This window comes from Pterocles gutturalis, unplaced genomic scaffold (genome assembly GCF_000699245.1).
Source record: "Pterocles gutturalis isolate BGI_N339 unplaced genomic scaffold, ASM69924v1 scaffold11427, whole genome shotgun sequence".
NCBI lineage: Eukaryota > Metazoa > Chordata > Aves > Pterocliformes > Pteroclidae > Pterocles > Pterocles gutturalis.
The window spans coordinates 27207-40226 of NW_010110303.1; the positions used below are offsets into that span (position 1 = coordinate 27207).

The 13020-nt window shown below is 37.7% G+C and overlaps 1 protein-coding gene across 3 annotated transcripts in view; it reads right to left on the reverse strand.

Annotated features, from left to right (window-relative positions):
- Nucleotides 1-3820: 3820 nt before the first annotated feature.
- The window catches only part of FAT1 (FAT atypical cadherin 1), a 100563-nt gene continuing 91363 nt past the window's right edge, over nt 3821-13020 (reverse strand). For 2 of the 3 annotated variants that reach the window (XM_010073306.1, XM_010073305.1), the window contains exons 21-26: nt 12363-12825; nt 11716-11869; nt 11353-11463; nt 10518-11149; nt 10140-10277; nt 3821-4585 (exon numbers count right to left, since the gene is read on the reverse strand). In XM_010073306.1, the coding sequence (XP_010071608.1) occupies nt 3960-4585; nt 10140-10277; nt 10518-11149; nt 11353-11463; nt 11716-11869; nt 12363-12825 (2124 nt within the window). In that variant the 3' untranslated portion in view covers nt 3821-3959. Of the gene's footprint in view, nt 4586-5515; nt 5552-8043; nt 8104-10139; nt 10278-10517; nt 11150-11352; nt 11464-11715; nt 11870-12362; nt 12826-13020 lie in introns of all 3 variants that reach the window. The other variant, XM_010073304.1, reaches the window with a different exon arrangement.

Sequence of the window (13020 nt, forward strand, 5' to 3'; positions counted from 1 at the left end):
AAACTCTAAAAGCAATTCATCCTGTTTAGCATGTTTTCCAATTGGTACCTGGGGATTATGTGAATGAGTCATACCATCATTAATTGGGCTTCTCAGTGCTTTTCCTCACACCGAAGGTTTGTACTCAAAACATGTAAGAAAATAAGAAACTGTGAAATTATCATCTGCAGCAAAATGTTTAGAAAGGGTGTATGGCTCACCTTTGATAACAAGGGCAGTTTCATTTAGAGTTACGGTCATAATGTAATGTTCTTACTGATAACCTTGACTCATAGTTGACTGCTGCAAATGCTTAACTTCTTTTGTGTGTGAAGTTTTAATAAACTTTTATTAATTTTGTGCTATGATTGGAATGCTTCTGTGGATTAGATTTGGCAGTGGATGTTGGGCATTGGTAATCAAGAAGCTTTTGATTATCAACAAGTTTAGAAATTTATTTTCCCTGTATGAGGTGAAAATAATTCTAATAAGCTTTCTCTTAAACTTTTGTCTCTAAGATCAAAGCAAAGAGCTCATTTTCCTGCTTTGCAGCTGTACTAGATATTGCACTGTGCTTCTCTGATTTTTCTCCCCCACCCCAGCTGTGGAAGAATGAGCAATGCTGCCAATGTCTGCTTCAGCATACTTGGTTTAATTGAGACTTCAACTTTTTTAGTATTTTTATGAAGGCTTGTGTGGGCTTGAAAGCCATTTAATGCTAAACATTTGCAAGAGCTATGAAAAGAAACTGAGGCACCTACCTCCTGGATGGATGTCTGCCTTCTGTGCATGGCACGTGTGCAGAGCTTTGCTGTGAAGTGCATTGACTCCTGGGCAGGGCAGCTGCTGTTTAGTGTGCAGAGCTGTGATCTGGACAGAGCTTGTGAATACAAAGTCCAGTCATCCTAGGCACTTACTGAACTATGCCTAGTCAGTACTGGTCTCTGTCTGCTTGACAGGTATCAGCCATGACCCCTGCCAGAGCATGCCCTAATCCCTGCAACTGTCTTCAAGGGCTTTACAGATTGAAGGTGGAGGTGGTGCATTCCTTCTTCTCTTTCCACCCCTAGTAAAAGGGTGGATCTTGTGTCTTGTGTCTTGCAGTTAGAGTGATTTAATACTTTGGCTTGAATGGATTCAGATTTTTATCCCTTGAGCAGTGCAGGGACTCTCCTCAGACTTGGTTTTTAAAATGTTTGGCTCATAAAATAAATCACCTGGCCAGAGCTTTTAATATGTTGGACTACTGTTGAGTCAAACAGCAATGCTCTGCCATATCGGTGTTTTAATTGGCTTACAAATGTCACCAGCTTGGTCTTGTGTTTTGTAGCTCTGCCTGGGAAAACAGGTTTAATCACCACTTACTAGAGTTGAATTAGGTGATAATAGCTCCTGGTACTTCTACAAAGGGAGTGCATTTAACATGGTCTTGCTTTACTCACCAGCTGCAAAGCTGTTGTGGAGTTGAAACTGCCTGTTACTTCTATGCTTCCTTCTCAGCTGTGAAGTATAACCTGTGTGTTGCCTGGTAGCACAGTTCTTGTGAAGAAGAGTTATAAAAAAAAATAAAAATGTTCTGATATTTTGAACATAATGTTTTCTTAAGCTGACTTGGGGGTCTCTTTGCAGAGTAATGAGAGGTTGTTCCTTTTCAGCATGATGTTCTACATTAGCCTTCCGTTCACAGTGCAATGAATACAAATATACTTAAATGTTATTATTCCTGTCCTTCATGCATCTCATTTTGAAAAAATGTTTTCAAACCTTTCTGTTGAAAATGAGTACCTCAAGAAAATGTATTTGTAGAGCAGGCTTTCATCTTTATTAGTAGTCCTTATCAAGCGAGAAATGACGCAAGTCAGGGTAGTATCTTCCTCTTGCTGACTTCTGAGGTCCATTCCTCCTGAGAAGCAGACCTTAAGAAGTCTTGAGTGGAACTGCCACTAAGCTGAACCTTCAAAGCTCAAGATAGACCTTAAGCAGTGATCCTAACTGCTACAGAGTGCATATACCCTTTACTCACAGCTCTGTAAGATTCTTTAAAGGATATTTAAAAAGAAAATGCTAACACTGGTCCCAATGTACAAAAGCCTCTGCATTAGAAGGGTGAATACGGTAGCTTAAAAACATAGTCTAGCTGTAAACCTGCTGATTTTAGTCTTTTTACGTACATCCTGAGATTTTTACCTGCATAGGGGCAAGTTAACACTCAGGAATGTCTGTGCTTGGCTGTTCTGTAATCTGTCCATTTCCATTACACTGCTGGTAGGCTGGGATTTGTTCCATTCTGTGCATAAATAAAACTCCACATACAAGTCCATGGATGGTGGAAAGATTAGGCTTAGCTCTTGTGGCTGAGAATTTTATGAGACAGTAGGGGAAAAAATGGAGGTGGAGCTCAAATGATTCCAAGGTATATTGAAAATTCACTAATATCCTAGGAAACCTGTTTTGAACTTAAAAAGTGCCCCTCATGCAAGAGGCAGAAGACATATCTTATTCTTTTAGCTTACCATGAGGGTAAATTTATGCTAGAGAACTTTGTTACAGGCTTTGTTCTTTTCTAGTCAGAAAGGCAGCTGCATAACACACAGGTACACTGTATCCTGTCTTGAATTCTTCAGGGTAAACTTCTAGTGTGAACTTAAAGCAAGAAACTGTAATTGAAATATAACTGCATAAAAACCCCACTGTATCTATCACAAACTCAGAAATGGGCACAGAAATTTCAGCATGGATGTGTACAGTCAAGGGACAACTACTCAGGCAAATAACTATTCAGGCAATTAAGAAAGGAGGAAACTGCCTTAAAGAGCTTGTGGTTTTTTCTCTATATATTTTTGGGACTTCAGAAAAAATACTCAGTAATTTACATAGCTGATATTATATGTTTAAAGAAAAATGCAAACTAGTGAGAAGGCTACTGAAGTTTGATACCCATCAATCTTTATTCATACTGGCCCGATTACTTTTTAAACACCATTACGTAGACACACACTGCCATCTAGTGAGCATCTCTAACATAGCTGCAGTTTGATTTCTGAGGAGAGGAAAATGTGTTGCTTGGAGCAAGTAACTTAATACAGTACAAAACATCTACAGACTTAAAAATGCTGCACTGAATGCTTTGTCAATTGTATATTATATAATAGAGATACACAGAGCAAAGCTAAAGTATTTTATTAATAATTTATTGTCAGTAAGAAAGACTGGCTAATGGTAATTTTCAGTAAAAACCTTTACAGGACCATTGGATCACAAATATACAGACACTATAAAAACTGTGTCATGGTGGTTTTGGTTCTAAACTGATAGGTAGAGGGTCCCCAACACACTTTCCAAGAAGGGAAAAAATGCTTACAGTTCTAAAATACAGCAACCCATTTAAGACATTTCCATGTAGCTGACCCAGGAAAATATCAGACCTAACCTGTGTACAATTGGAATTGTGTGAATATGTTGATTTATTTATAATGAAGTGTCAAACCTTAGTTTTGGGGGAAATACATAAAGTGAGGCCCTGATTATAATAATTCAGGGTGCTAGTTTTTAATGGCACAATAACACCTCTAGATTCAGTGGAAAACAAATTCACAAAATATCTACAAAATCTAGTTGAAACTATTAAAATCAAAACTGTACATAAAATTTACAAAAAGTAGGAGAAAAGTAATTGCATTAGAACTATATAAATATATGCATCATGCTAACATGGCGAAGTGGTATGTGATTTTTTTAACATAGACAATGTAAGTACAAAAAGGATGTTCAGAAATGGCACAGCCAATGGAAGTCTTGGAACTGTCCAATTACAGTAGGTCAGAAAGTGGAAATAGGTTGATTTAGTGAAATGAACTGCATGATCCAATGCTGCCATGCCAGTTTAGCTCACTGAAACAAAAGCATTCACTGTGTCTGGGAAACATTAAAAAATAAAAAAGCTCTTGAAAGTTAGAGTCCAGGCACTTTTGTTGAGTGTGTCAGACTTCTGTATGTTGCTGGAAATCAAGTGGAGGAATTTTCACATCTTCAAAATGCCCATCATCTCCACTCTCATAGTCACTCATCATGACTTCAGACTCCATTTCACAGCATGCTGACACATCAGAGCATGAAGCTGTGGAAGCGTACACAGACATGGACATGTTGTCTACAGTGGGTGCTTCAAAGTCTCTACTGTACCCTAATGTGTAAGGAGCGTAAGGTTCTCTGTAACTGCTGTTGACACCACTAGTTGTGGTCTGAGGTTCTGACATGTCTGCAGGATAGTGATGGGGAAGGTACTGATTAAGGTTAAATCTCTGCCTGCTTCTTGTAGAAGAACCCAAGCTACCTACGGCTGGCATGTCTCTGGGTGGCTGTATTGACTCAAACTGGTCACTGTATTCTGGTGGTAATGGTGGAAGCTCATCAGGTGCAGGGAAGTCATCAGGTGGAGGTGGAAAATCACTTTCTATGTCATAACCGCCAGGGTAGTAGTCTGTATCGATGGCATTTGGATCCGTGTAGAGGGGAGCTGACTCCTCAACCACTTCGTAATTTGGATATTCTTGGATACCTGGCAACTGAACACTTGGCATCCAGTCTGATGTATCCCAGTGATAACCTAAAAAGTTAATTTTTTAAAAACAAAAGTAGTATTAATATCTTGTCTTCAAGTCAGTCTGAAGTGAGAAGTCAGCACATGTATTAAGACAATGCAGTCACTGTGAGTAGGACACTACTTGTTAATTAGAGAGCAGTTTGCCCTGGTTCCACAAAAGACATTCAATACAACACAACTTTACGTTATGCCATGCATTAGATATTGCATCATTCACACTTTAACTTTTACATTTTCTCAGACATCTCACCTAACATGGGAAGAGCTGTAGGTCACCTATAAATATGCTGTCACAATACATAATGGTATAGAATTGTTCACTGGATAGCAAAGAACCAACAGCCTCCCTGGTGCAGCTAAATTCTTAATCAATTGCTGTTGAGTAATACAGTTAGGATGATAACAGCTACCTGTTTTTCTCAGGAATATGTTTAGCATATATAAACCATGCTTTTCTTGCATAAAAGAAATTTCTAACTGGTAAAGCATCCAGACCATTTAAAGCGACTTTACACCTTAACTGAATTGTAAAGTTAATTTCACAAAATGCTGTTAGCTCTACAGTAACTGCCCCACCTCTGATAAAAATCTTTGACTATTAGTAAAGACATTCCACATTCAAGTACAAGAACAAAACAGGAAGAACAAGCTTAATCATGCATAAGTGACCGAACTTGATCTTCTCTTTCAAACTCCCCTCGAGTAAGTTTGTATTGGTCTGCTGGAAGCTAGATAGATGTAAGCTTAATCTCATTAAAAAATAATTGTTTTTCTCATCTAAACACCAGAAAAGAAAATAATAAGGTGTAAATCTAGTAAAGAGTAATCACTGCAGACAAATGCACAGCAAGCAACTGATAGTAAGTCTGGGTTAAAGCCAAGTATTAACAGAAATACTTTGATGAACATCCATGAACTGCATGCAGAAGTCACCTCTTGAATTGCTGAGGTCAGGAACAGCAAAAGATTCTTTAGGTGGCAGAATGAGAAGAAAAAGGAGAAAACATCTGTAATTAGGAATCAAATAGTAGAACCAATGTGCAGACAAATAATGACTGTCACTATGATGTTCATGCTGCTTTTGCCCATTTTTAGTAGGCAAAATATGCCAGTGCAGTGGCAGTGCTAAAGCTGGCATTTGTTTTTTTTTTTCTCCTGGGCTCCTCCTTTGTTAGATTTGAACTGCAGAATAGCTACTAAGTTAACATACAGCCCACCTGGGACGTGGCTGTGTAGTGGCAAAACCTGCAGTCTACAGTTTGCTGAAATCCTCCTATCATCAGCAGATTTGAGGAGTTCTAAAAAGGGTAACAAGAACTGGTCTGATTTTCTTCTTTCCTTGTATCCTCTTTCTTTTCGATACAAGGCTGCATCTGTTAGGACTTACACTTACAAGCATCTCATGCAAAGATGGGAACTCTCTTTAGTACCTAGTTTCCATACACTGTAGACTGGAAGATCTGCCTCCCTTCGAACAGCAATCCTAACAACTCATGCTTAGCAGAGAACTGCATTGTGTTATCTGATAAATTTTAAACCTTTCGCTCTTCAGGAATCTGTATTCCCTATTCAGGTCTGTAAGGATGGGTGATGCCTATCCTAATACCAGAATCTTCACCTAGGAATTTGTACTTTTATCTATTCTTGGAAGACTGGAGGGACAGAAGTTGACTCTTGGAGGGAGGTTTTTCTTTTTTTTCTTTTTTAAGCTTGCCTAGCCCAGCTAAGAAAAATACTGTGCACACTAAAGGAGATTATCAGTCTGTTATCTATGATCCAAAACTACTAAAACATCTCCAGGAGAAGGTTCTGACCTTCTACATAGAAGATGACATTATTCATTTTTCTAGGGAGACTGAGTACAAAACTAAAGCCAATAGGCAGACTGCAGCCTTAGAATTTAGAGCACTTTTACCAAGAAAGGGAGAGATCTCAGTCCTGTCCTCTTCTTCTGAGGCAAAGACCCTTTAACTAAAATACTGAAACACAAACTAGAACCTGATGTGCCTATCCTTCTAGGTGTCAATCTGCTAGACTGCAGCTGTATTTCCTCTTGCACTAGGCATTGTCAATTTGCATGGAGCTACAACCTTCCCAGAGGAACAGTGCAGAGAATGCAGGCCTACAACTGTCCTAGGATGAGACTAGCTAAAGTTAATGCTTCCAGGATACCTGTTGGACAGAACTACCTGGGGAGACTAAAGGAAAAGACCATGTGTCCCAGAACTTGACCTTGCTGGAAGGCTTGAGCAAGGATCTCTGCTGCTCAACCTGGCACCCTCCTGAGGGTGCTCAAAAGCAGAACTCTTTACATAAGATGCTGTGAAAGAAGGAATGCCTATTAAAAGGAGTCAAAACTTTCAAGTGTTAAGAAGTAGCTGAGTAGGAAATCTTTAATCTCTCTACAAATATTCTGCAATGCATGAAATATTTCTATTTATCGTACAGTGATACTGAACCTTCAAGTAATACTTCCAACTTTGAATTGAAGACTGTATCTATCATTTTTAGTTTCTACCAATTAAAATCTCAGAGAAAATCTGAATAAGTTATTTAATATTTCCCCTGATAGATTTTGCCTCTTCTAGTCTTGTAATTCTCCCTTTCATAAGTACTGTGCATTATAATTTTTTAGCACTGCAAACTATGTTCTATAGGTACATATTAACAAAATACCCTCATGTAATTACAAGTCTTTGCAGTTGTCTACTTTATTGTGTGTCTGCATACATTAGACAGGATGTACTTCAAATAACAAACCAAAGAGAATCTTAGGTACTACAATTAATTTTATGTTCTTAAAATAGCTTAATTTTAAGTAGGACTTAATAAAAAGATAGGGTATCCTAGTCTGTATTAAGAAATAGGAAACAAATATATGTGTGTGTACATATATACACCCAAACATACATACCGACATAACTACCTACTTAAATTGATAGGGATCTCTATGCCTATATACCTCAACTGCATACTAGAAATCAATTTTTTCTGCTGAAGAGACAGATTGCACTGAAGACCAAGGGAGTCAGTATTGGTAACAGACTACTCCCATTCTGCTCATCTGGACCAGGTGCCAACAGATGCGGGTGGGAGAAGAAAAGGAAGCAGGGGCTGCTGCTTTTTCGTCTACAGTAGTGTATGTAATTGCCTTTGATGCTGTCTCAATTCTGCTAAGAGCTTTAGTGTGAATATTTTCAGAAGAGAGTACACACCAAGATCTTTTTATGCCAATCCATTTCTCCAATAAATCAACTTTAAAACTTTTCCACAGGGTAGCTACAGTATACAAATGAAAATATGAACAGATATACAATATAAATGTATTCTTTGCTAAAATGTAATCAGAAAGTCCAAGTAAATAGTATTTTATAACTCCCATCAGCTAGGACTATATTACTAGAAGACAAACGTGCATTATTCTGCCAAAGCAGTAAATAAATATTAAAACATGTATATACCTTCTTTTTCCACCGAGTCAACAACAGCATTGACAAGGTGTATTACAGTCACTACGGAAGCTTGTAAAAGGTATAAAAGGAGCAAATTAAAACAAACCTATAGTTAGTATCATTTTAAACAGCATACAGGTATACAAAAAAAAATACTGTGAAATTGCAGTTCATTACTGTTTTATAAAGCAAGTTTATCCATGTACACATACATTTACTCTCTATCTAGAAAGCAGTTGCATATAATATGTAAAATACATTCTAAACTTGAATTTTATTCTTGATAAAATGGAAAAGTACTTGTAACTACTGAAGCAAATTCTGGATGAGTACAAAGCTGCTTTAGTTGCGTCATGTTGCCTAAAGATACCACTTGCATAATACTTCATCTAGATAGCAATAAACTAGGCTTTTCTAAAGGCTTGTGTTCGGTGAAGTAAGGACTATTGCATTAGACTTCCCCTTTGAAGACTGCAAACTACATTTCTCTGCTTGCCCACACCCTCCCCACCGCCCCATGGAAGACCAGGGACAAACATTTTCACTGAAATGAACTAAAATGCTAGAACATGAAAAATAGCTACTGAAAACTTCTGTTGCTGATCTACTTAAGTTGTGCGCAAACAGCGGTATCACAGTAGGAACACGAAATTCAGGTTGTCATATTCTTATTTAAAAACAACCAAAATTAACGTATTTATTATGTCTTCCCTTTCCCAAGATACTTTTGCAAGGGAGAAAGATTTACTCTTATAGGGTAGGATGAGGTAAGCACATGCAATTTGTTCACATAGCTCGAGGATTAAATTTCAAACTATTAAATTCAGAACCTACCAAAAAGGAATGGAGGAACAATATCTATGATGCTACAGCTCTTTCTTTTAAAATGATATATTAATGAGTAATCAATACATGACAAGGAATACAAGTAAGAATGTATAAAATGTATGGGGTGGAGAGGAGAGAGCATGTAGCGCACAACACATAACGTAACAGGAAAAAAAGGTGAATGTTCACATCAGATCTACTGATAAAATGATGAGTACTGTACACATACCATTTTACTTTCACCAATCATTAACAGAGATGTTTCTTTTCATGCTGTTACGAAAAAAATCACTCTACTTCATTGAGAAGCAGAATATTCTTTATTCCTAAGCTAAAGGGATTTCAAATTATTTTTACCATTCAGAGACAAAAGTAGAAATTGGAATAAGAGTCAAAACACCTTAACTTAGTGAATTAGGTTATGAGACAACTGTGTCTTTGTCCAATCAGTCTGAAATGTTTCTGAATACACAGATGCATTCATATCAACTGTAAAAGCGTCTGTCATCACAATGAAAAAGTAAAATACTTCAAATTAAAAATAATAAAACATGTATGCCGATTATATTTTGATGGACTGGAGTTGTGATCAAAATATTTTTATTTTTATATTGGCTTTTTTCAATGTAGGAATTTTTTAATGAATTCATTTTAATCATGGTGAAAGCCAGATATACTGTTATACTATAACAAAATTCCTTTATTGTGTAGCTTCCTTCATTACTAAAGTAATCAAACTTACAAGCAGTCCCTTAAACTCTGCTCTCACTCAGAACTGATCTGATCCATATGGGAGCTGAGGTCGCAGCAAGAAAAAGAGAAGGAAACAAATGAAACTGTAACACCAGAAAGCTTTTTACGGAGAGCTGAATGTCAAAGCGAAAGTTATATTTGTGCAGAGGCCATTTTTTATATTCACTTGTATAAGGTGATAACTAACAATTAACTAGAAGAGTTTCTCAAATTTGAATACTTTTTAAACACCATTTAAACACAAGAATCTGAGCATTTGTGCTGCACTTTCACTGTTAATATTCTAACAGCAGAATGAATACATATAATTCTAAGGTAAAGTAATTAACATGAGGTGTAAGATAGGCAAAATACTTTTAAAAAATTAACAGATTTGGGTATTAACATAAGTAAATAGAGATATATATTAAATAAGCTATTATTTAATATATATTTGATATATGTAATTTCTACTGATACTAAGAGATATAGATGCAAAGACAGAACAAATGAATGTAAGTGACAATACAGAATATTTTGCATACCATTGTCATCACATGATTCAGACTGGAAGGAGCTAAGAGACTGGACTTCAGACATGCTTTCTCTAGCACTGTAAGGATTGGAGTTCTTCTCATCCAGAGACTTTTTTGAAAGGCAGGGGTCAAGATCTACTACTTTAGCTGAAAGAGAAAGTTTCAAGTGAGACAATTAACACATTCTAGATTAAAGAGTCAATAAAATTTAATCTACACATCTTTACAAAATTCGAAAGAGCATGAAGCCTGATCAGACTCAAAATCCAGTAAAGTCATAATGCATTTTCTACCCTAACAAGCACAGGCAGAGACTTTGCACTCATATTGAAATTGTACCAGCACACACCTTTAACAGAAAAGTAATAAAACAAGAATGTTTCTTACTGTCATAGTCAAAATCCCAACTGGGTTTCTGTATTGAATCGCTGTCTGAAGGAGAGTTGGAGGGAGGTGGAGGTGGCAAATTTGGTGCTACACTGCAAACAGCTACAGCTTTTCGGTGACCATGTACAGAATCTGGGTTAAAAGTACTAAACTCCGGGTGCTCAGGGATAGCAGACCCCTCAAAAGAATTCCTGTCAAGATTGTTCCTGGAATCGCTTGGAATGCTTGGAGTGTATGAAATGGGACGAACAGGAACCTGTGGTGGGATTTCAGAATATATGTTCTTATTCAATTTTGCATCAAAATAAGGTCTTTGCAAGAAAGCTGTTGTAGCTCCCAGTTGCTTGTCTTCAGGTTCTGGCTGGTGCTTCTTCTTTCTACTTATCACTTTGCGGCAAAGAACAAAAATCCCAACTAACAAGAATATTCCTGCGATGAAAACAATAATCCCAATCACTTCGGCTAGGCTAATATTCCAAGATGTTGAAATGTATTTGTTAAGAACAATGTCTGTGCAGTGTTTTCCTCCAAATCCTCGGCTACAATTGCAGTGATATGAACCATAAGTATTCTCACAAAGGGCACCATTAAGACACGGGTTTTCTACGCATTCATCAATATCAGTCAGGCACCTTCCAGAAAGAAAGCAGAGAAATGAGAGTTAGTTTGTATCGGTATTCTCTGTTGTGATCTTTTTCACAATAGTTTTTTATATACACCGTACTGTACACAACCAGTCAATTTGCTGTTTTCAACATTTCAGATTTCAACCAGTTTGAACTATTAAGTTCAAGTAATACTCTTAAAAATTCAATATATGTGGAATGCTACCCACCTTTCTCCACGAAAGCCTGCTTCACATTCACACACAGGTCCATCCAAACTGTCAATACACTTGCCACTGTTTTTACAAGGATTATCTTTGCAATATGGGCCCAGCTGGCACCTGCAAAGGCAAAAAAAAAAAGTGTGTGTGTGTGTAGGGGGGGGCAGTGGGGAAGCATGAACTGTAAGGGAGTATATAGCGTGGCATTCAGGGCTCTAACATAAGGGCTGGCATTAACTTCAACTAACTCCAGTGGGTTTCAACATCTGAGCTTGTAAGTAGGAAACAGATAAAAAAGAAAACAGAAAATGTGTTACATTTATAGCCTATTCTTTAAGGGGTTCATTGTTACAATAAACCATACAAACGTACCTTTGGCCTGTGTACTGTCCTCGGCACTGGCAGATGAAATCATCACTGACCGGGATGCAAGTACCACCATAAAGACAGGGGTTGGACGCACATGGGTTGACACTTACATCACAGTGAGTGCCCATAAACAAAGGTGCACACTTGCAGTAGTAACCTGAAATAAAATACAGTCTTTCTGAAAGGCCCACGTGGCTTTATTGGATTTAAGACAAAATTTTCCCTGTCCACCTTCTTGTTCAAAGAGAGGATGGGAAGAAATAGAAATATTTCTATTGAAAAATGAAGGGAAGTCTAACAGTAAGGTTTTCTTGAGTATGATTGAAGGATAACTTCCATTTCTCTCACAAAACTCAAGCTTGTCACAATGATTTCAGAATTTTTAAAGGAAGACTCTAAAGTAGGCAGTTAAGAGGAAAGACTTCAGCTGTTGACACTGAAGATCAAATCCCTGCTTTGTCTGATGGGCTTTGTCTACTTTATACCCCAAGGAGTTTAGTCTAGAACACAGGCAGACATAGCCTTCCCATCAGACAACCAGCCTTCTACAAATCTATGGGAAAGCAAGAATTACTCACACTGCTGTTTTGTCCTTCAAGGCAGGGAAATGGAAAAGCAGTTTTAAAAACTAAGAATATAGCACAGCTTACCTCCATTTGACAGTGCATTGCAGATGCCTCCATTCTGACATGGGCTGCTTGAACAACCTTCTGTGGTAGTCAGTAAGCATCCAGGAGTCACATCTACAGATTCTTCCATGTGTGCATAATTTCGTGGCTTACTGTTTAGGGGGAGCTCTTGTCCATTAAGGACAACAGAATCCATACAGCCTCTGAAACCATTGCTAACCTGAGGACTTCTGCCATGTCTTGCACCTTGCTGCCGAATATGACCACCAAAAAACACGTGATTATCTAGGTTTAGTGTCCTAAGCGTACCAGGAGCCATACCAGATGCAGTATGCACCCGATCCAGAACAAGTTGTGCATAATTTCCATCCACTTCAAGAGATACTGAATGCCACTGGCCATCGTTAATCTGAATGCTTTGAACGGAGACGATCCCAGGTCCACTGCCACAATCAAATTTATATTGTAGCCTTCCATGGTGAATCTACAGAGGAAAACCACATCATCAACAAACAGTCTGTGCACTTAAAGAGTATAAAATATTGGTGCCTGTAGAAGTTTTTGTTTACCATCATCCTGTGTCTCCAGCAGTGTTCACAAACAGCAGTTTAATACCATTGCATTCCAAACAGTCACAGTGATTCTGATTCATTCTATATGATCCCTTTAATTAAAATGT